Source organism: Neofelis nebulosa, chromosome 2 (assembly GCF_028018385.1).
Source record: "Neofelis nebulosa isolate mNeoNeb1 chromosome 2, mNeoNeb1.pri, whole genome shotgun sequence".
Lineage (NCBI taxonomy): Eukaryota > Metazoa > Chordata > Mammalia > Carnivora > Felidae > Neofelis > Neofelis nebulosa.
The window spans coordinates 120,028,442-120,053,274 of NC_080783.1; the positions used below are offsets into that span (position 1 = coordinate 120,028,442).

General features: G+C 40.9%; 1 protein-coding gene and 1 long non-coding RNA gene across 5 annotated transcripts in view; one reads left to right on the plus strand and one right to left on the minus strand.

The window, feature by feature from the left end:
* Positions 1-275: 275 nt before the first annotated feature.
* LOC131504086 (uncharacterized) lies at positions 276-18,669 on the minus strand. Its single transcript, XR_009257766.1, has 2 exons — positions 18,337-18,669; positions 276-5,780 (listed from the first exon to the last, which is right to left on the minus strand). It is a non-coding gene; the product is annotated as an uncharacterized LOC131504086 (long non-coding RNA).
* A 15-nt stretch (positions 18,670-18,684) lies between these two features.
* The window catches only part of WARS2 (tryptophanyl tRNA synthetase 2, mitochondrial), a 96,217-nt gene continuing 90,068 nt past the window's right edge, over positions 18,685-24,833 (plus strand). Inside the window, exon 1 of one of the 4 annotated variants that reach the window (XM_058716045.1) lies at positions 18,685-18,787. In XM_058716045.1, coding sequence (XP_058572028.1) covers positions 18,698-18,787 — 90 coding nt within the window. In that variant the 5' untranslated portion in view covers positions 18,685-18,697. Of the gene's footprint in view, positions 18,788-18,846; positions 19,133-24,833 lie in introns of those variants that run through there. The other 3 variants (XM_058716044.1, XM_058716046.1, XM_058716043.1) reach the window with 3 other exon arrangements.

Consider the following 24,833-nt stretch of genomic DNA (forward strand, 5'->3'; position numbering starts at 1 on the left):
TTTACCTGAACCAATTATTGTATTGCTGGTTGCAAATGGTAAACTTGTAAATTTTATCATCCCTTCTATATATATATTAGTTGGTATTCTTCTGTAAAGAAGAGCTTTCCTCCCTCCCCTTGCTTTTGTTTTTTGTTTTGTTTTGTTTTAGTATCACTATGGACATAGGGACTTTTAATGTCAGCCCCTCAGGACTGCTCCTGTGTCCTTTAGACATGTCTTTTTTTTTTTTAATGTTTATTCATTTTTGAGACAGAGAGAGAGACAGAGCATGAGTGGAGGAGGAGGGAGGGGCAGAGGGAGAGGGGGACACAGAATCCGAAGCAGGCTCCAGGCTCCGAGCTGTCAGAGATCATGACCTGAGCTGAAGTCTGATGCGTAACCTACTGAGCCACCCAGCAGCCCCTAGACATGTCTTTTGTAGTCTTTGAACATGCCCTGGATTTCTGGTACTATATATTTTGGGCTCATCTTGCGCTTCCCCTGCTCCAAACTTAGAATTGGCCATCTGCCCAGGGGGCCTTGTTGTTTAAGAGAGTAAAGAATCATATTTAGAAACCAAGACCTAATTTCTAGGTGTGCCCACTGCTACTGACACAGAATTTATCATGGCGCCTCCAATTTCAGGGTTCTCCCTCACCTTTCCCCACTGTGTATATATTCTAAACAGGAAGGACCCGAGTTCCTAACTCCCTCAACACGATTTTTTCTTTTGCTCTATCCCACAATACAAATACGGTAATTTCAGTACTCTAATACCAATCCTAACAGCAAACCTACTAAGCTCCAAGGTTTGCTGCTGATCTTTTGATCCTTAGGCTGTCTCTCATTCAGATTACTGTGTCCAAAAGTTACTTTAATTCTGTTAACCTGCATGGTCATGTTACCAATTTGATAAATGATTAGGTTTACTTTTTTTCTAGTTATTTTGATTTCAGGGTTTGCTTCTTTCAGTCTTTTCAGTTTATTTTTTAATGTGCAGCACATTTACATAACTAAAAAATTCAAACTAAATACAAAGATCCGCCCAGGGATACTGCACCCCCATCCCTATTTAATCTAGCTCATTACCTACTCCTTACCTTACATTAGGTTAACGGTGGGTAGCCTATCGTTTTGGATCTATCCTTCCTGTGTTTATTTTTTGTAAAAATATTTTTATTTTCCTTCTTTCTAACAACAAAAACTAGTATGTTACATACACTCTGTTGTACTTGCTGTTTTTCACATAAGAGCATATCCTGGAAATCACTTCGTTATCAGGTCACAGAGTCTTCCTCACTGTCTTTTATGGCTGCATCATACCCCATTGTGTGCATATGCCATAGTTGACTAGTCTCCAGTGGAAGGAAATTAGGTTCTTTCCATTTTTGTTGCTATCATAAATATTATCACAATGAATAATTTTCATTATGTTGTTTCCTTTTTATGTGTCCAAGAATTATTAGTTTGCTAGGGCTGCCATAACAAAATACTATAGATTGGGTAGCTTAAACTGCAGAAATTTATTTTTTCCCAGTTTTAAAGACTAGAGATCCCAAATCACGGTGTTGGCAAATTTGGTTTCTCCTGAGGCCTCTCTCTTTGGCTTGCAGATAGCCACCTGCTTGCTGTGTGCTCACATGGTCTTTCCTCTTACTGTGTAATGTCCATGTCTAAATCTCCCTTCTAATAAGGACACCAGTCACATCGGGTTAGGATGCACCCATACAACCCAATCTTGCCTTAATTACCTCTTTAAAGGTCCTGTCTGTAAACACCATTGCATTTTGAAGTACTGAGCGTGAAGACGTCAACATACGAATTTGGGAGGGGACACAATTCAGCCCATAAGCAAGGGTAAATGCTAGAATTGTCAAATTCCATTTCATTGGGCTTGCCCAATTTTGCACTACCATTAGCAATTAAGCACTTCTTTTTAAATTCCTTAAAATACGATGGAAAGAACTACTGCTTAGCAGCAGACACACTAAAGGTTTTTCCTTCCATACGGAAGGTTATAATTTCATTCCTGTCATTCCCGCTGTCCTTGCCCAGGATAGTCATGCTTGAGTTCCACAAATTCCATGTTTTACTGACATTATTTTCCTATTTGCCTATTGCATATGAGATACCAGACGTTACAGAAACATCTCTTGTAGCAGACCAGACAGGACTTTAAATCCTTGTGACTCAGATTTTTTCCCCTCCAATCTGGATATTGTTTTGCAAAGAATTCCTGCCCAGAAACACTTCTCTATGGTAATGATTCTGAGGGTGGGATACTAAAGAAAATGTGTACATGTGGGCATAGATCCAAGTTTTCCAGTCTGTGTGAGAAAAAGAGGAATTGAGCGCACTCTAGTCTAGCAGAATTTAAAGGGAGTAGTGCAGACTGTATTGTCCTTTGGGTACAAGAGAGGAGGACTAAGTGCAGTGCTTGACCACTGTTCCTTGCTTTGTAAGTGTATCCTGTAAAAATCAATTCTCATTCTAGGGCTCATCCCGATCTCATGGGGGGTGGGGAGATAGTAACACTGTAAGAGATTTATAACTATCTCTAGCCTGCTGCATCTTGTTAGCACAGGGTTACCTCCCCCGGTGCTCCCCAGTAGGTAGCTGGTAAGGCATAGCCCTTTCCCCTCTGTAAGCCTGCCCTTATCAGAGCTCTGTCTCTGACTGTCCCCTTCTGTGGTCTTATTTTGATGAATGGTCTCATATTCTGGGCTCTGCTTTGCAAGTAGAATCTTATTCCCCAAACAGTTACAAACAAGTGTTCTTAATCTCTTTCATCTTTTTTAATTACAAAAAGGAACATCATCATTATGTCATGTCTATATAGTACAGACGTCTATGAAAACAAAAAGTAAAAGTCTTCCCCTGAACCCCAGAGGTAACAAATTTCCAGCGATGGGAGCAGTTGGGAAACATACTCGCATGCATTGCTGCTGAGTGTTTACACTGGTTAACAAGTTGGGGTCTAAATTAGGAGGAAATTATCAATATGTAAATATATGTAAGCTCAGAACTAGTCATTCCACTTTTAGAAGTTTACCCTGCAGATATATTTTCTTTTGTGCACAAGTATATATTTACAAAGGCGTTCAGTAGAGTATTGTTTGCAATAGTAATGATCTAAAAACAATTCAAATGTGGACCAGAAAGAGACTGTATAAACAGTTAATGGTATTTTCACTCAGTGGAATACTCTGAAGCTCGTAATTTTCTTTTAAACTGAAATATAGATGTTTACTGATATGTAAGGATGTTTAAGACACAAGAAGGGAAAAAATCCAGTTGTAGAACCTGTACAGAAAGAAAGCATGTGGTTGTCTGTGACATCTTTGTAATATGCATAGCCGTCTTCAGGAGGGATGTAAAACAAATGGCTAACAGTGTTTCTTATGTCAGTGGGTTCAGCAGTCGGGGTAGGATATTGGAGAACAGAACATTTACTTCTTGTTTGGTACTTTTCTTTACAGTTTGATTTTTTTTTTGTTACCATATCCAAGTATTCTTTTTAAAATGGTACTGGATCAAAAATATATACATAGATGGGTGGAACAGAATAGAGAGCCCAGAAATGAACCAACACTTATATGGTCAATGAATCCACAACCAAAGAAGCAAGAATATTCAATGTTGAAAAGATATTCTCATCAACAAATGGTGCTGGGGAAACTGGACAGCCACATGCAAAAGAATGAAATGGGACCACTTTCTTACACTATACACAAAAAAAACTTAAAGTGGATTAAAGACCTAAATGTGAGACTGAAACCATAAAACTCGTGGAAGAAAAAATAGGCTGTAATTTCTATGACATCAGGCATAGATGCATTTTTCTAGATATGTCTCCATAGGCAAAGGAAACAAAAGCAAAATTAAGCTACTGGGACTACACCAAGACAAAAAAACTTCTGCACAGCAAAGGAAATGATCCACAAAACAAAAAGGCAACCTATTGAATGGTAAAAGATATTTGCAAATGATATATCCAAAAAGAAGTTAGTATCCAAAATATATAAAGAACTCCTACAACTCAACACCAAAAAACAAACAATCCAATTAAAAAGGGGCATAGGACCTGAATAGACATTTTTCCAAAGACATACAGATGGCCAACAGATACATGAAAAGATGCTCAACATAATTCATCATCAGGGAAATGCAAACTAAAACTACAATGGGCTACAATATCACCTCACACTTGTTAGAACGACTAAAAATCAAAACACAAGAAACAAGTGTTAGTGAGGATGTGGAGAAAAAGGAACCCTCACGCACTGTTGGTAGGGATGCAAATTGGTATAGCTACTGTGGAAAACAATATGGAGGTTCATCAAAAAATTAGAAATATAAATGCCACATGATCCAATAATTCTGCTACCAGGTATTTACTCAAAGAAAATGAAAACACTAACTCGAAAAGATATGTGCACTCCTATATGTGCTGCTGTTTACTGCAGCATTATTTACAGTAGCCCAGATATGGAAGCAACCCAAGTGTCCATCCATAGATGAATGGATAAAGAAGATGTGGTGTGTACATATAATAAAATGGAACACACTCAGCTATAAAAAAGAATGAAATCTTGCCATCTGCTATAACATGGATAGATGTAGAAGGTATAATGCCAAGTGAAATAAGTCAGAGAAAGAAAAATACCATATGATTTCACACATATATGGGATCTAAGAAACAAAACAAAGGAATAAAGAAAAAAAAGAGACAGACAAAAAACAGACTCTTGAAAACAGAGAACAAACTGGTGGTTGCCATAGGGAAGGTGGGTAGGGGGGTGGGTGAAGTAGGTAAAGGGGATTAAGAGTATCATGATAAGCACTGAGAAATGTATAGAAGTGTTGAATCATTGTATTGTACACCTGAAACTAACATAACACTGTATGTTAATTATATTTCAATTAAAAAAAAGAGCAGAAGAAAAAATATACAACTCACCTCTATAGTTCTTCTGGGGGGGGGGAAAGAAACAAAAGAAAAGAAAATTTTTAGAAAGTATTTTAAAAAAGCAAGTTCGATGTTCTTGGACGTAAAAAACTTACAGTTCCTTGTTAAATAAATCATAATGCATTTGTTTACCACTGTCCTCTGAAAGCTTTCTTTTCTTCTTCCTTTTCAGTAGCCATTCTACATCATGGAAGAGAATGGTTGAGTTTTGTCTAAGGCATATAACTGGAAGGAAAAAGAAAAGCAAGTTGGGCTTCGTCTTACATAATTCCTCACTGTGTTATAATAACATATCTAACTTCCCAGGCAACATACCAAGAAACACTTAAGCAAAAAGGAAAAGGGCAAGAAATTTGAAGTGAGGCACTCTGGATGCAGATGTGCAGAACATCCGCCTCCCCAACCATGGCACTCGCATTCTAATTGTTCCATGTTTACTTTCTAAATCCCGGAGACCAGGCATACTTTTCTCATATCAAAACTGCATTACAATTGGAAAATGTGGATGCTTAGTTACTTTGCTATTGGGGAATACTCGAGCAGTATTTCTTTGGGAAAGATCAAGAATTATTAGAACTCACTAGACTAAGGCTTTATGAAATAATATCCAACCATCCTGGACCTACAAAATTTTACAGGCACACAGAGAGAAAAGTCTTGGTTAACGCTCACAGCTGGCCAAGATGAAAATGAGACATTGGATGCATTGGACGACAGGGCCATCAGTACCGTATTCTGAGAATTCACAGCTGTATCTCTGAGTTGCAGCATACATATGATGGTTAGCCATCTCATTCCACAGTACTGACATCTTCTAAAAGTATGGCATCTGTAAATTAAAATGAAATGAATATTTAATTTCATTTTCAGAATATTTAGAAGTATTTTGCAATTCCCCTGGAGAACTGCAGCTCCTTGGACTGTTGCAAAGCCAGGGCTAGCAATCCCTGCCAGAGAAGACAACTGGCGTCAGCCACTTGAGGAGTCAGGAATGGTATGAAATGGCACCAGGATGTGTCACTGTCACTTGTTTGATTTGAATTTAAAAAATGAATCAAGAGTTGACTTCCTAAGATAGGTGCCCAAACAGTGGTATTGTTCAAAGATTTCTGGCAACCTGCATCGCCAATGAAGTGAAAGCAAGGCCCAAGTACTTCCCTCACCATCCCTTACCAATTCCAGCAATGGAAAGCCACCTGCGCCCTGGCTAAGCCCAGAACAGCCGAATGCTCTGTGCGAGTAACCACTCCTCCTACCATCCCTGAGTCCCATCCAAACACTGATGTCTGCTTCAGTCTGCAAGGGACTGAGCGCATGGGCAGTCTCTGCTACAGTTCTGTGAGAGCAAAACTAACATCTGCAGCCCACTTTAGAGTTTTCAAAGCATTTTTCCCTCCTATATCCTGTGCTCTTTCTCATACACAACCACAAGTAAGAGGGCAACTCAAGCATGCTTTTTGTTATGTACTCAACCTGTATCCCTGCTCAGCCTGTCAAATCAGGCTGAAATGTCATTGGCCAGTATTTATTTGAGAACTGCCAGAACATTTTTTTGTTTTTTCTTTAGAAATAATCAATTAAAATTGAAAACCATTTTCCAGCCTTCTGAAACGAGAGCTTGACTTCAGATATCTCAAACTTTGCCCAAAGTAGTGCCTACGTTGTATGATACCATTCAATTCAATGAAGCAATGATTTATTAAGCACACTCTGTGTGCAGGGCATGTCCCATGCAACCTCAAGCAGGACTAGTTGCTGCTCTAGAAGGATCTGAGGTGTCTGTGGAGAACACAGTCAGGAGATGGGATAGGGGATGACAGACCCTGTGAAATATGGGAGCATCAGGAAGGGTGCTAACCCCATCTTGGGAGAAGAACATGTCTCGTGTGGCTTGACAATAGATAGCCACCGCATCTTCATGGGATGTTAAGGAGAAACATACTGTTTGAATTATAGGAAGTGGTGTGCAAGCATCCTCTCTGGGGGAAAGCAGAGGAAAGCTTGCATATTCACCCCTGGGCTTCGTCCGTGTTCATCATTAGCCCCTCCCTTATCTCATCATGGCCTTGACTCCTCGTGAGCTGTGCAGGATACTGGGCCTCAATAGATTCCTGGGAAACGTCTGAAATGCTGTGTCATACCAAGGCGTGGGATGCAGTGAGTGAAGGGACCGGGGGCAGACACTGGCCTGGGGGGAAAGGCATCCACAGAACAACTGGCTCTGTTTAGCAAAACACCAGTGGCCAGGGACAGGCAAGCCCAAAGGGCCCAAAACTTGGTAATGATCAAACCACTCCACTGAGATGTTAGTTTTGGGATTCTCTACTCACAGTCCCCTCCTCACCAATACCATCTTCCAGGCAGGGTCAGATACCCACTCTAGGCCTCCACCAGAGCCCTCACTCCTCTCTGGTGGCACTGGCTTTCAGTGGAGCAACCCTCTGTTTGCTTGTTACCCCAATTAAGCTCTAAGTGTGTGTAGTTCAGGAATTTGCTTTTATCTCTAGTGTCTGCCATAATGCCTGGTTCAGAGTTATGCTCAGAAAATATTTGTTTCTATTTTTAAAATTAAAAAAAAAAACACTGGGAATCCTCAAATTAAAGTAAAATATAACAGACACACTTAATCCCACTGCTTTTTAAAAAAATGACATAAAGATGTAAATGTTCCCCTTTCATATCCTCCTTTTTCCTTTGCTAAAAGGGACCATATCACTATATACAGTGAATGTTGGTTAAGTGAATTCATAAAGGAGTAAACAAGTAAATCTAATCGAGTTGAAGAGACCAAAGGAAGGGATGTCAGAAGTTAAGTCAACAATCAGAAGGATCATCTCCCCATGTCAAGATTCTTAATGTCATCTCATCTGCCCAGTGCCTTCTGCCATATTTCTGGGCAGTTGGATGTAGGCAGAGCTGAAGCCCATCTTTCTGTCTATAAGAGGGTCCTTGTTACCAGTCCACACTCTCCAAGGGGCAGATGGACCTCACTCACTTTCCTTCTTTGGATCTTAGTTTCCTTCCCTGTAAACTGGCGAAACTCATTCAACAAGTGTGTTACTAGCCATCCACATTCTAGGCTTGAGAGGTACAGAATAAAATGAAATTCTCTGCTCCTATGATGCTTATGTTCTAGAGGAGGGGCAAATAAATTAAGTAGAATATGTTAGATGGTAATAAGGGTTGAGGACTTGTGAGGAGACCGGTGTGTCCAGGCAGAGCAAGGTAAGGGGGGGGGGGTGCGGTGATAGTGAGGAAAGAGGCCAGAAAGGGAGGTTGGGAGAATGCAGATCATTTGGGCCTTATAGGTCTTGGTAAGGACTTGAGATTTTTCCCAAATGACATGTAAAGCCACTGGAGGTTTTGAGCAGAAGGGTGGCTGTAATCTGACATATAGTTTAATGTGTTGCTCCGGCTGCTAATTACGAATAGACTGGAAGGTTCAAGGGAGAAAGCAGGCAGAAGTATTAATACCTTATTTGCTTTAATTTCACCTTTTGGTATGCCTTATTCATGTCTATGGCCATGCTTCCTTCATGCAGTTATCTCTCCTAAGGGCACCCCGGTCCTCTTTCCAATTCAAAATCCCATCCAGTAACTCCTTCAAGAGCTGCTCAGTCCTCTCCTCAGAGCTGTAAGGGAACTCGGGGAACTTGTTATCCCCTGCTCTCATCTCAGGATGAGGAAACTGGGCCCCAGGCCCTTAGGAAGGGAAGCCTGTCCGGGGTCGTACAAGTAGCAAGTAATAGAGCCACCATTGCCCTTGAAGCGTGATTCGAGGGAAAGCAAAAGGCCTTCTTGATACAAAGATGTTTTCCCTGGAATTCTTTTGCTGTTTGCAGCTTCCCTCATTAAATTGTGATGTGGAAAAGTGCACAGAGTATCTTATTCAGTTTTGTGTACTTAGCACCTGGCCTGGTGCCTGGGTTGTGACAGACCCCCATAGGTATTTGCTTATGTGTAAATAACAGAATGTCAAGCCCTCAAGAGTCTGGTGTTTATATGTTATATGTCTCCCCACCGCACCCCACTGCCTCATGGTATTAAATGTCAGACAACTGGAAAGGTCTAAGAATCTATGAGAGCTAAGCTGAGTGTTCTAGGAAATGAGACCTTGTTATTGTAATGAAAGGTGTGGCACCAGGATTGGAGTGGGATCTTCCAATCATCATAAAGGTCAGAGCTAGAGACCCCTTCTTTTTCCTTCCCTCCTTGATTCCCAAGCAATTCTAGAATAAAAAGGATAACACAGGTTCTAAAGGGATGTTATTCTTCGAGGAGAAACCACAGTCCTATTTTGAGTGAACTCCTGTGCCCAAGGCATGCAGGTGATAAGTGACAGTGACAATGTAATCGCCAAGCGTAGCTAAGGCTGGTGTGGGAGCCGTGTGTGTTGACCTGGAGACAGGCCCTAAGAAGCGCATCCTTGTTCTGCCAGTGACCCTGTGGACTCATACTGAGTTATATAGTTGCGAATATTTTTTTAAATGGGCAACTTGAGTTCACATTACCATGTCCACGCTCAAGAATGGCTCCTATCCTGCTGTATTTTTTTTTAATTTTTTTTTAACGTTTATTTATTTTTGAGACAGAGAGAGACAGAGCATGAATGGGGGAGGGGCAGAGAGAGAGGGAGACACAGAATCAGAAGCAGGCTCCAGGCTCTGAGCCATCAGCCCAGAGCCCGACGTGGGGCTCGAACTCACGGACTGCGAGTTCATGACCTGAGCTGAAGTCGGACACTTAACCGACTGAGCCACCCAGGTGCCCCTATCCTATTTTAACAAGTTGACAAGAAATCTTCCCTGCAGTACTCAGCTTCCCCAAGGTGGGATCCAGCCTTTATCCTCTGTGGATCCCAGTACTTTAGACAGTCCCAGGTTAATAGTAGGTGGTCAGTAAGTACGGGAAAGAAGGAAGGCAGGATGGGAAGGTGGGAGTCGGGAAAGAATGCCGGTTTCCCAATTTCTCTAAGTTTTCAGAGTGGGAACTAGTAAACTACAGCCAGGAAAAGAAGGTGATAGATGTGATAACTTAAGAGGTATCACTATGATGACTCAAAATTGCCTTTTTAGTCCTTCAGTTTTATGGGCATGAAGTTAGCATGCGGTAAATGATTTCTGAGTGAGTAAATACTGTGAACGAAGTAACGGCACCTTTGACTAACAAATTTTACGGTAGCTGGTTTCCCATCTCCTCTACCTCCAAGGTCTCTGCCCGGGCACTAGCTGCCAAACTGGCCCCCACCTCGGAGATGCATGTGATATTAAAGACTCTTCATTTCACCTTTCCTTTGAATTTACTATCTAGTGATTTCCTCACTGACAGTATGCTCTTCAAGTTAGTCACAGTTTGGCTCAATTCCTCCAACACCAGATTACCCAAGACAGTTTCTGGGTCTTCCACACATGAACAGTGTAACAGGTAAAGGATCATTGAGTCCCAGCTGGATCGTCTGTCCAAATGGGAGTATATTTCATCCTATCCGCCCAAGTACCAGGAGATCCTTGGTTAAAAAATGAGACACCTGCATGATCATAAGCTTATACAGTTAAGGGCTGGAAGGACCCTTGAGAATCAGCTGGTTCAACCACTCCCATTTTTTCAAGGTAAAAAGCAGGCTGAGAGGCTAAAGACTTTCCAATGCCACTTTGCTAGTTGTGGCAGAGTCAGAACTGGGTATAAAACCCAGTGTTCTTCTCAGGACACCCACTGCCTACTGGAACACGAGCTCTTCTCTCTTGCTTCCCAGTGCTTCAAGCCTGCTGATGGAAGTTGCTCTTCTTAGATGCAAAACTGGTATGGACAGATCCTTAAGAAGAGATGCTGGCAAACAGAGAGCTTGATGATAAACAGGGAGATGATGCAAACACAAGAACTGAATCCAGAAATAAATCATATCTTCACAATAGTGTTTACAGAAATTGCACTTTGAATAATTTCCATAGAAATTATTTTACCCGCCACAGGAATGTTGCTCCCTCCCACAGGGATTTGACCAAACAGAAAGAGAAGCAGAATGGAGGAAAAGCAGTAATTTAGATTTATATATAAAACATTAGTTGGAACCTAAGTAATAACCCTCAACTAATCAGAATATTTTATGCATTCTGCTTTTTAGTGGAAAGAGCAAACCACAAGAAAGCGGGCATATATCAGAGATTTTAAAAATGCTTCCAGGGCTTAGTTTAGGCTTAAAATTTTTCCCTCCAATTCCCTGCACTATCTTTAAAATATCCCACTGCACACCTCCCTCTTCCTCCTCACATGTGCTCATTTGCTCATTTAATCAATCTGCCAATATTTATTGAGCCCTCCTCTGATGTCCCAAGTACCCTGCTATGTCAGAGGTGAAAACATGGTCTTGCCTTCAAATGTAATGCCTGGTTAGAAAGTTAACCTAATACGCTTTAGATTTTTACCATTGTTTCAGAGTTGTATTTCTAGCTTTGTAAATGGACAGTGGCTCTGTACTGAATATTTCCATTTGGACTTTCAAGATCCACTGTTACTATTTTGCAGCTATTCTGTGCTTCTGGGAAATGGGAAGTGGTGGTGGGGGGTGGGGAGAAGAACTGACATTTATGGACCAGATAAATCATGTTACTTCACCCTGAGGTTCAGCAAATGGGAGGAAGCAAAAGATCAGATCAGAGGATGTGTAGAGAGAGGCAGGGCTGCCCCACCCCCCACACCTCATTCCCCACACCTGCCTAGCTGTGGGTGGACACTGGCTACCTTCCTCTCCTAAAATCACAGCACCTGCTTGATAACCCTCTAGTAGAACTCTTGGGTTAGCAGCTGTTACATAAGTCACTGATTGCCAATTACAAAATAATGACTGTGTTTCTGACAAATAACGAAAGCAATACAGTTGGGAACCCAGTGGGTTGCCCTAACGTAGCTAGAGAGAATGAAAATGGGTTAAGATATTCTTCTTACTCACACTTTGGAAGATATGTGGAAAGCCATTTCCTGCTCACAGTTGGGTGAGAAAAGTTGCATATTCCCTGTCTTTCATAAACCTAACCCTTCCAAGACAGAAGGAATAGGGCCCATTGTATTTGGTTGAGAGTAGCTGCCTGGAGCGGTCTTGGGAAAATTTTGCAGCCCATTCTCAATATCTGTATGTCAGTATCTGCCATGGGCACGTGGTCAGGGGATGTGCTCTGAAATGTGGATCCTGACTGTAATACCTATTTCTGTACCTCTAAATGAATCTAATTTGGGACAAAACAGAAACTAGTTCCTAAAATCACAAGAGTTACAATGTATGTCATCTAGCTCCCCCCATTTTTTGTTAATACACTTGACACACGTTATATTAGTTTCAGGTATACAACATAGTGATTCAACTTCTCTATACTACGCTTAACTTCTCTATGCTCACCAGTGTAGCTACCATCTATTACCATGCTACATTATTATAGTATCATTGACTATATTCCCTATGCTGTGCCTTTTATTTCCTTGATTTATTTATGCTACAGCTGGGAGACTGTATCTCCCACTCCCCTTCACCCATTTTGCCCATCCTTCTACCCTTTTCCCCTCTGGTAACCATCAGTTTTACTCTGTATTTATAGGTGTGATTCTGCTTTGTGTTTATTCATTTGTTTTTTAAGATTCCACATGGGGGAGATCACATGATGTTTGTCTTTTCTCAGTCGGACTTATTTCACTTAGCATAATACCCATCCATGTTGTCTCAGATGGCACGGTCTCATCCTTTTTATAGCTGCATAATATTCCTGTGTGTGTGGGTGTGTGTGTGTGTGGGTGTGTGTGTGTGAGACATCTTCTTTATCCATTCACCCATCAAGGGACACTTAGGTTGCCTCCATATCTTGGCTATTGTAATTAATGTTGTAATAAACATAGGGGTGCGTATCTTTTTGAATTAGCATTTTCATTTTCTTTGTAGCCCTAGCCCTTTATTCATTTTACAGATATGAAAAAAGAGGCACATGAAAGCTAAATGGTTCAGATCAGTAATGGGGCTAGCATCCAGAATTTCTCCAAGATCATGCTCACTTCTACTTATTAAAGACAAAAAGTGAAGACAATCACAGCTGACTCCAACCATCACTGGGTTTCGGAAAAGTCCAACAGACTCTAACTGGTAAAGATGGGATTTGACTGAGACAGTGAGGTTAACACGTCCCTTGTTTCAGAGAGATCTTTTCATGTTGTTTTTAGAAAGATCAAAATCTAAGCATTGTGTCTCACTTTAACAGCTCCTAGCATTACACCATGGAGATAGAGTATGCGAAGGGATCAATGGAGTTTGCTTACATAGACAAAATAGAAAGGAGCCTATCTAAAAGACACTCCCGGAAGCTTTGTCCAGACCTACTTCTTTTTGTAAAACATAAATTCCGAAGTGGGGAGCCCATTATGAAGTAGCTGGGAGTGATTTAAAAATACAGGGGCGCGTGGGTGGCTCAGTCGGTTGAACGTCCAACTTCAGCTTGGGTCATGATCTCAGTCTGTGAGTTCGAGCACCGCATCGGGCTCTGTGCTGACAACTCGGAGCTTGGAGCCTGGAGCCTGCTTCGGATTCTGTTATCTCCCTCTCTCTCTGCCCCTCCCCTGCTCATGCTGTCTCTGTCTCAAAAATAAAAAAAATTTTTTTTTAATTAAAAAAAATAAAAACAGAACGAGTGTGCAGATAACATAAAGATCTTGTCTTCGGGGCCATACCATTTGGAGCAGCTATGGCATGCAAAGGGAGACAACAAAGTAAAATGCTCTTTTAAAACTTTAATGTGCTAATTTCTAAGCTCCATTTCTTCCACGGAACATCTTCTCCTAAGACTGAGGGTGAACAATGGAGATAGAGAATATTGAAAGTTGTCTTTTACATTTCTAGAAAATTATTTGCCCCATTCTGGATCCACAGTCAAGGGGGCAAGTCTCTTCTTTGAAGACTTGTACTCTGATGTTGAAACAGCCATTTAGGCTGAAATGAAAACATCTTCAAAATACTTTAGAAAGCATTTGAAAAAAGTTAGAGAGGGAGGGAGCCAAACCATAAGAGACTCTTAAAAACTGAGAATAAACTGAGGGTTGATGGGGGGTGGGAGGGAGGGGAAAGTGGGTGATGGGCATTGAGGGCACCTGTTGGGATGAGCACTGGGTGTTGTATGGAAACCAATCTGACAATAAATTTCATTAAAAAAAAGAAAAAAAAAGAAACAGCCATTTACAAAAAAAGTATAGAGAGAAACTATTAAATATGAACAGGAATCTCCAGGTCTGCACCAGCCCCATATTCTATTCCTGGGATCCCACGCTAAGGACTCTACAAGCAATGGAGTCATTTGTCTGAAGACTGAGGCATTGCAAATCATTCACTTCCTAGCTTTGACTCTCTCCACCCCTCCCACCTTCTCCCACTCCCAAATGTTTTCATTGTTGTGGAGTAGCTAAGTCCTTAAGGTAAGAAGTCGAATCTGGAAAAAGCTATGGCCTTGGCCCTTAATTTTAAGGAAAAGGTGCTCTGAGAAAAATTCTGTTTTGCTATTCACATCACTAAGTCTCTCCCTTAATTTTGCTAGATGGCATCTTCTGGGGGGAAAAGTGATAGTAATGCCTCCTTTAAACCTCTAAGTCTCTTTTTCCAAAGACCAGATGGGCCTTCTGACTCTGATCCTCATACAAAGATGGTATAATGTACACTTCCCCAAAAGCTACTAGGGAAAACCAGCATCTTTTAATGTTAGGGGAGGAGAGATGAGCGCATCAACCCTTTAAAAATTAGCCGTTGAGGGGCGCCTGGGTGGCTCAGTCGGTTAAGCGGCCGACTTCGGCTCAGGTCATGATCTCGCGGTCCATGAGTTCAAGCCCCGCGTCGGGCTCTGTGCTGACAGCTCAGAGCCTGGAGCCTGTTTCAGATTCTGTGTCTCCCTCTCTCTGACCCTCCCCCGTTCATGCTCTGTCTCTCTCTGTCTCAAAAATAAACGTTAAAAAAAAAAAATTAAAAATTAGCCGTTGAGTTGGTCTGACCTGGAAGCATGACACAAATATGTGCTGTTAGATGAAACCTTGCCCTTGCATCAGTCCTGCCTCAGCTACTTCAGCTTTATAGTGGTGTCTGTTACTGTAGAGCACTTGTCTATCCTGCACCTTATTGGTTGTGTGACTTTTGTCAAAGTACTTAATATCTTTGGACGACTTTCATCACTATGAAATGAGGGCTAGAACTAGATAATTAAGCCAAAGGTGGGGGGAGGGGAAGAAATTGTCTCCCCGTGATTATTATGGTTTCCCGCATACTTTGATGACACTCTGATGAAGTGATCTCATTCAAAGGCGGACTCTGCCTCACTTTGATTTAGATCCTCAGAATGAGTCCAGCCTAAGATAGCAAATTATGAAGAGGAAGATTTACCTTCACTGTGGAATCTCTTCCTCTGTATTTGAAAAACATATTTAATATAAAGGAAAAGCCAGAGGTGAATGGATTGTGCTTTAAGTAAGTTTTGAACATAGATGCCATCTAGTCTTTGCAGTCTGCAAAATTCTTCTTTAAGTGAATAAATGTGTAGGGCAACTCTCCATTACCTTGATCAGCATCTAATACCAACCTGACACTTAGAATTAAATTAGAGAGACAAAATTGGATACTTTGAGACTTGAGGGCTGATTATACCACTAGAGCTGAAAGTGGATTTAAACTCTTTCCTTATCCCATTTAAATCTAACTAGATATAAACTCTCCATTACTGAGGAATAAAGGTGTGTCTGCAGAGGTGGAGGTTCCCCTTGATGTTCTTGGACAAGGAAACCTAATCCTTTCTTCTGACACACATGGTTGCAATAGAAAGCGTTCCCCAACTGCCAGTCTGGTTTTAATCTATTGTTTCAAGCAAGATGGGATTTGCAGGGAATGTTAAGGAAAGAGCAAAATTACCAGGACGTACTATAAAAGTGTTGGTGAGAAATCAAATTTTAAACAAGTATCCAAAATAGTATGCATGGACAGCTGTAGACACACAGTGTATGCCATAAGCACAGGACTATACAAATTTTTAATTCTAAGTATATTTGAGGTAAGCTTAAAGTACAACATTTAGATCTCATTTTATTAAAGTTATTTGGCTTACCAAATGAGAGCAGTGTGAAATATTGCCAATAAATACAGCGATGCTTCATTTAAACAACACTGTTGGACAATGAAATATTCCATGAAGTGAACTTCTCAGGTAACCAAACTAACCCTGCAGTATACAAACTTTTAAAATGTTAATCACTTTGTACAGAAACATTTCAAAAGTGTATTACACAATTGTTCATTAAACGGTACGCTGAATAACATACCTTTTCCTGAAGACTCAGGATTAACATTTAAAATACTCATTAAAATAGGCTGAATATATTGCACTTCTTAGAAGAGCAGAAGGCAGTGGGCTTAGACAATGGTGAGCTTTTTCATGATCCTTTCCCAACGCCAAAGATTTCAGAACGCCACGTAAAAAAAGTACAACAGACGAAACTAACTTGCTTTAAATAAATCTAGTGTCTTTTCCGCTATCAGCTGTCCCTCCTGGCTATTAAAAACATACCAACCTCTGACAATTAGTTACATACTTGGTCAAAATAAAATTTAGATATAAAAGATGTGCCTTCTCTGTGCAAGGTAGTGTACTGGATGCACGGGGAAATGTAAGAAACATAAAACACAGTCCTTGCTCAAGGGGCAACCCGGCTGGCTGAGTGACACTCAAGAGTCACTGGTCACCTCTGTGGTGGGAAGCAATTACTTCTAAGTTTGAAAATAACTTGTTTAAAAAACACAGATACGACCCCCCCACCTTGCTTGCATGCCCTCTCAAAATAAATTAACATTAAAAAAATACAGATATTGAAGTTGTTACACTGTGTTCCCATACACCTTCTTCAATGGGAGTATGCCTTGGAAATATCTCCCGTGGAAATATTATCAGCCATGTGAGTTTTTGTAGATAAAAGACAAAAAATACTGCTTGAGGAGATGAAGTGGACAGGCCTTGGACAGCTTTCTATTATAACCCTCATCTTATTGCTAGGCTTTATCACACAATCCAGATGGCTGAAGATGTCACAAGTCCAATCTTACTAATTCCTAGGGTCATTTAATCTAATTAATAACATATCTGTAAAAAACTGTATTTTAATGCTTTGCTGTATATACAAGTACAAAACATTTCTAAAACTGCATGTTTACTTTTTTTAAATGTTTACTTACTTTTAAGAGAGAGAGAGTGAGGAAGGGACAAAGAGAGAGGGGGACAGAGGATCTGAAGTGGACTCTGTGCTGACAGCAAAGAGCCTAATGCGGAGCTCGAACTCACGAATGGCGAGATCATGACCTGTACTGAAGTCAAGAGCTGAACACTTAACTGACTGAGCCACCCAGATGGCCCACTACTATATACCTTTATAATGATCAATCATCACTTCCACTGGCAAAGTCTTTCCTGGGGTTGAGTAATACCACATTTTGGGGGTTTTAATTATGTTTTGACTAGTCCTTTTACTTTCCATCATCTGACCGCTTCTATTCCACAGACTACCTGGTGGTCCCAGACTTCCTTACTTTCAACTACTATCTCTTTTGCAGTTTGGACCTCTCTCCTGAGCCTCTGACCTATTTAATAGTCATCACATTTGGAACTACTGCACACACCTCAAATTTAAGAGACAAAAGCAAACTTCAACTGATTTGTACAAGAATAAGTCTTGATTTCCTTCGGGGTTTTTTTTTTTTGCTTTTATCCCTCCGATTCCTTCTCTGCTTATTTCTACATTACTCCAATTATGCTTGAATTTCCACCAGTACTTTGTACCACTATTAAGAGATTGTAATGGATGGTTCTAATTCACACATTTTGTTTTAACCTGTTAAGATTTCAGCTGCTTTAAGAGTACAGGCATCCTTATTCATCCCGTACCTCTCCCTATGGAAATGTGGTAATTGTCAGTACTTGTTCAATGGATAAACACAAGAAAACACATAAAATTCTGACAAATCTCTTCCTGTTATATTTATACTGATAAGTTCTTTACCATCTGGGAGCTTTTTGAGCGCATTAGCAGAAGCAGGAGCACTGTGTTAATTCTCAAAATTTAACCCAAACACAAACAATTTCTTCTATCAGTATCACCTTCTGAAGCCTTCCCTGGACCAGGCTCAGGCACCACAATCTTAACTACCCCTCTTCCGCAATCTTGAGTGTTTGCTTCATAACACACCAGTGCATCGTTTATTTACCTGCTACCCATCAGGCCGCATAAGACAGATGTCTTTGCACCTTCGGTACCTAGCAGATGGCAGGGTTTAACAAACGTTTGTAGATGGAATGAATTAATGAGGCCACATTAAGTCTCAAAGGACCACTTACTGCGCTCTAACAGGATTGGGAAGGCCCCATTCCGAGAGAAACTTCTTAAAAGATGCCTCTGGATGGCTAGGATCCGAAAGGCAATTTATGGGCTTTCTTCCAGTCTAAAACGCTGCTACTACTGTCCTGGGAAGAAATTCTCCCACCATGAAGCCTACACAAAGACTAAACTCTAGCGGAAACACTAACGCCAAGCCCCACCCCGTTCCTGTCCCCACCTGCTCTGCAAACACCAGAGTCCCGAAAGCAGCGGCACCGCGGCACGCCCGGATACATGCGCGCATGCGCAGCAAGCAAGGCAGCTGGGACTGGCTCTCCGAGCAGACGTCACACAGGCCAAGACGGCTCCGCCCCTCTCAAGATGGCGATGCGCTCAATACGGAAGGCGCGTGGGTGCTGGAGCTTCATCCGGGCACTTCATAAAGGACCCGAAGCTGCTCACGCTCCCCAGGTAACCAAAGCCGGTCTTTCTCCCGCCAGCTTCCCATCCCGCTAGATCCTTCCCGTCTCCCTTCCCTCCGTTTGCTTCTCTCTTCCTGTTTCCTCTGGAGAGCACCGAGACGGTTCTCTCCTAATATCGACAAGCCTAAGACTGCCCTCCTAGTCGGAACGTGGCGACGTTGCAAGGATGTGCGATGATGTCAGGCGCCCTGATGGGAGGAGCGCGCTTCCGCCTGCCCCCTGGGCCTTCGTAGAATGTGGGCCTGCAGCTGTTGCCGGGCAACGAGGAAGCGGAGTCCGCGTGAAGTCATCACACCCCAGGGCAGGTCTTTCCCAGACTGCCCGCCTTTTCAAGGTCCCCTCTTTCTATTCTTTCTATTACTGTTTCACCCTCCTTTCCCTAACAGCAAGCCGAGGGGCCAGCGCAGAAATCAGAGAGGAGGTCTTGTGAGGAATTGGGCGATGTTTTTAAATCGGAGCAGCCACTTGACGTCCTCCTTCTGGCCTTGCGGCACTTCACTGTCAAGTGTCGGTGCGTCATCTTCTCTGGTTCCTCCTCATTCCCCAAGTAGACTTGTATCTTGCAGGCTCTGGGAAGGAATTACAGCACGTTGCCAAAGTGCATCGTCCTGTCCTGCGCCCGGCAGCACTGCTGTTACCATTACTGTGTCGTGCTGAGAGTGTGGATACGGTTCAACCCACCCCGTCAGTGTCTGTGAATATACGCCGCATATATATACCCCTTTCACTCGTTCAGTTATTTACTTCACTCATTCAGACGTTTACTAAATGTCTTCCAAGTGCAACCTCTCGGTGGTAGGCGCTTTGCTGTACATCTCTTGGGAGGTATCTGTGGGGAAGTAGGGAGAAACTTGAGATTCTGTGATGAGATGATTTCTTGGCAGCCTTGTGTATTCGTTGTCATAATGCATAGGTGTGGATTTTGCGTGGTAACTGGTATATTGAAAGAGCATTAGACTTGAAATTAAGAAATCAAAGTCCAAGGGATTTGTCTGCCATTTGCTAGCTGTATGACACAAGACAAATCTCACTGGATTTTTTTTCTTTAGCAAAATGGGTAGAGGAAGGGTTGGACCCATTGACACGTTAATGTTCTTCAAAGCTTTGGAAAATCTATGGCTCCATAATTATGACGCCAAAGTAAAGCAATTAGATAAATTATGAAAACCAAGATTTGAGTAGTCATCCCATAAACTATTAATGCTCTGTACTTAAGTTTTCTTCATTGATATGGGCCTCACAAGATTCTTTTAAGGATCAAGGATATACTGTAGCAAAACAGCTACTTAAATGTTATTTTAAATTTCAGGCAGCAGTGTTAGGTAAGAATTGATTCATAATTAGGTAAATCCATTAAATACCCCTCTCTTTGAAGTTGGAGGGTTTGATTTTGCAGAACCAGAATAGGCTGATTACTATTTTATAGCTAATAACGTGTTAAAACGTATGATACCAAAGTAACAGCCTTAGACCCAAATTTCCTCTCATTTCAAACCCAAGAAGTGAGGATGTCATGAGAAATAGAAAATCAAAGAGAAAAGGAAAGCAAGCTAGAGCCCACTAATTGCCCAGGGAATTCTAGGGCACTAAATTATTATAAATTCTAAAGAAAAAAATTCTTTCTTTTTTTAAAAATGTTTTTATCTAGGGGTGCTTGGGTGTCTCAGTGGGTTAAGCATCCAACTTTGGCTCAGGTCATGATCTCATGGTTTGTGAGTTTGAGCCCCACGTTGGGCTCTGGGCTGACAGCTCAGAGCCTGGAGCCTGCTTCGGGTTCTGTGTCTCCCTCTCTTTCTGCCCCTCCACTGCTCGTGCTCTGTGTCTCCGTGTCTCAAAAATAAGTAAACATTAAAAAAATAATAATAAAAATAAAATGTTTTTATCTATTTTTGAGAGAGAGAGAGCATGAACAGGGGAGGGGCAGAGAGAGAGAGAGAGAGAGAGAGAGACAGAGGATCTAAAGCAGGCTCTGTGCTGTCTGCAGAGAGCCTGATGCAAGGCTCAAACTCCCAACCATGAGATCATAACCTGAGCTGAAGTCAGACACTTAAGTGACTGAGCCACCCAGGCACCCCAAAGAAAAAATTTCTTAAACTTCTATTATTGTTCTAGTGGAATTAATGAATATGGTTATGTTAAAGTTAATCAACTGCTAAGCCAGATAGTTTCAAAATGTAGAACTTCCAGAACAGATTAGTGTTTACAAACCTTTAATTTATCTTTGAGTACTTTTATTACTTTATGATCTTATTAATTACATTTCATAGGAATTAAATGTGTAAGTGAGAGCATTTCTTTTAAAGTATAAACCTAGGGGCGCCTGGGTGGCTCAGTCGGTTAAGTGGCCGACTTCAGCTCAGGTTAAGATCTCGTGGTCCGTAAGTTTGAGCCCCGCGTCGGGCTCTGGGCTGATGGCTCAGAGCCTGGAGCCTGCTTCCGATTCTGTGTCTCCCTCTCTCTCTGCCCCTACCCCATTCATGCTCTGTCTCTCTCTGTCTCAAAAATAAAATAAAACGTTAAAAAAAAAAAGTATAAACCTACATGTAACATTTAGTCATTAAATATGATGGCTTAAAAGGCCTGTTGAGAAAAGATACAAAATTGTATTCATAGTATAATTATAATATTGTTTGTAAATAAATATTTAGATAAATACACACACACACACAAAGACTGGAAGGAAACAACCAGTCTTAACTTTTTTTGTTTTGCTTTAGTCTTCCTAAATTTGGGTTAAAAGTGGCTGAAGTTTTCTTCTTTAAGCATTCTGTATTTTTCACATGTTCTAAATTGAAGATATATCACTTTTATACCCATAATAAAGTGTTAAGGCATAAATCTCCATATAAATGCATAGTCGTTAATCTCATCTGTGATATTTTAGATCTCTAAAGACCTCAAGAGATACCTGTCCCACAGTGCTATTATTAAAATGGCCTTAGAAAAGGACTACTAGAAATTTATGGCCACTTTTCCTGTATGTATCTTCTTTTTCTCTTGAAAAGCTTCCTTTGAAGTCAAAGAGATTTTTGTGAACAGATGCAGAAATATGTGAAGGAAGAATTGGATTCTTAAACCAGATGGATTAGATGTTTTTATGATATCTCATAACCTTTGTAGAAAACAGAAATTATTTTGCAACAGTATAGTCTAATAGAAAATGTATTTTTATCATATGGATGAGTCTATCAAATCTACGAAATAGCCACGTTGCTTGTTATTTGGTTACACAGTTATTCCCTGAGGTGAGAGGCAGAAGTCAGGGTGGTGGGGGGGGTGGGGGGGCACATAGCCGATCTTCGTTGGAAACTATGACTGATAAAGTATTGTGATTCCTAGGTTGATTTACTGTTTTCTTAAAAAAGCAAAATCTTGAATAATAAGGTTGACATTGGGAACCTTTAGTTATCTCAAAGGCAGGTTTTTGCCCCTCAAGGCTAGAGGTAGACTCAAGTTTAAAATAAAACATAGGAACCACGAATAACAGTGTTTCAAGCCATGCTCATTGTGAGCTGTCTACAATTTATGTGAAAGAGGTTTATTTTGCCAGGTGTTACCTCACAAAAAACTGTTGAAGTTTGACATGATGAGAGTAGTCACAGTCCAAGGAATGAAGATTTGACATGCTATGTTTAAATGCTGATGGCATTAGGTAAATGTAAGCCTGTCATCATTGGCCAAACACAGAATCCACACTTCTTGAAGCACTAACGAATGATTGTGTTGTACCAAGAGTGAAATATTGATGGTTAGTAGGCCTTTGCAAGAATATTTGTAATCATTCAGTATAAAACGTCCACATTTTGTTGCAGTTGAACAACACACTTCACTGTTAGCTGTCCCAACCTGGGTCTGGCCAGTGTTAACATAATGTTCCTACAGTTAATGGCCACTGAGTTTAGCCATTGGATGAAGGAATCATGCCTACAAAAAAAAAAAAAAAAAAAAAAAAAAAAAAAAAGGCAATGTATTAAATTAGTGATCTTGTATTTAGTTCTCACAACTAGGCTTTTTAATTTTTTTTTAATCTTTATTTTATTTTTGAGAGAGAGAGACAGTGTGAGCAGGAGGGGAGCAGAGAGAGAGGGAGACACGGAATCCGAAGCAGGCTCCAGGCTCCGAGCTGTCAGCACAGAGCCGGATGCGGGGCTTGCACCCCTGAACTGTGAGATCATGACCTGAGCTGAAGTCAGACACTCAACCGACTGAGCCACCCAGGCGCCCCTCAACTAGGCTTTTTAAACAATTGTTCTTTTTTTTTTTTTTTTTAATTTTTTCATTTTATAATAATTTCAGATTTACCAAGTTGCAATAGTAGTACTTAGTATTCCTGTACACCCTTCACCAGGCCTCCTTTTACATGATCATGACACAGTGATTAGAGCCAAGATATTAATTTGGTACAATAGTAGCTAAAGACCTATTTCAAATTTCACCCGTTTTTCCACGAGTCTCTTACTGGTCCAGGATCAAATCCAGGATCCCATATTTAGTTGTCGTGTCCCCTCCAATTTATGGCACTTCCTCAGTCTTTCATGACCCTGGCATTTTTGAAGAGAATTGATCAGTTATTTTCTAGAATGTCTCTGAATTTGGGTTTGTCTGATGTTTTCTCATGATTGGGTTGTGGATTTTGGCAAGAAGACCACAGAAGAGATACTGTTCATAACAAGGCTTTAAGGCAGGTTTATTTTAAATCATGAGGAAACAGACTTTAGTTAAGTAACTTGCCTGATGTCACACTGCTAATTAATTGTGGAATTAAGATGCTAGAATTTACTATTGGGATTTCATTCCATATTTTTCCATTAATATTTGTTACTGTAGGTTTCTATGATCTTAATGAGATTCAAATGTGGTGATATTCCCAGTGACTTTTCCCTTAGCTTTTCTCTGCCACGTCTTGTCCATCCAACTTGCAACAAGAGCTAATCAGCCTGGAGAGCTACCAGGAGCTTCCATAGCCATTATTTTGTAAAACAGTAACTGGGCTGGTTTGATGGGGCTTCTTCATCTCTCTGTGCTTTTCTCCAGTGGTGTTACAGGGACCCACTCTAAAGCCCCTTTCAAGTTCAATCAGCTTATGACTCCATTCGCTTAAAATCCTCTTTAGATTGGTTTTCCTTGTGAACTGACTTAGCTTATTAGAAATAATAATTTTCAAAAATACATTGGAGTAGATAATGAAAACTACCGATGGTCACTGATGAAAATATAGAGGAGGAACAGTGAGTAAATGCTGAGGATTTTTGCTAGCAACTCTTATGACATCTACAGCCGGGAAATGCTAAGGAGAGTAAGGCTGAGATCCTTTGTCGGGATATCTGCTGCATGGCTGCAGGCGACAGAAGTGTCTGCAGAGGCTTACACAAATATATGTGTGTGTGTATATATATATATATGTATGTATATATATATATACGTATGTATATGTATATATGTATATATGTATATATACACATACGTATGTATATGTATATATATATATATATTTTTTTAATGTATGTACCTCCATACATTTTAAAAGGTTTTTTAAAAGCCTATGTACCTCCATAACCCAGTCTTTCAGAAAAGGAACTAACATTCAGCTAGCGTCTTCTATGTGCTAAGGCCCTGTGTTGTATGCTCTACACACTTTACCTTATTTTCTTCTCACAATGATGGAAATATTATTCTACCCATTTCATGCAAGAGGAAACTAAAGTTCTGAAAGATTAGATAACTTTCCCAAGCCTAGTAAATGGGTGTGCCGGGATTCAGACTCAGCCTTGCCTGTGCTTTTTCCACTTTGATGAGTATTTTTTCATCATATAAAATCTTACATTAATCCCTGTTAGATAAAACATAAAAGCCGAGCTGTTCCTGTTTCAGGAATAGAGGAGTAGCTGGAGCCCTGCTTGTGTGACCTCACTGCCCCTCCCCACTCCTCCCACCTGCCGCCCACCAACAGAGGCCCCTGAGATGGTGCCACACAATCTTCAATGTCGTATGATGAAATTTGAAAAACACTTCATCTTCCTAACATGTCCGAGTAA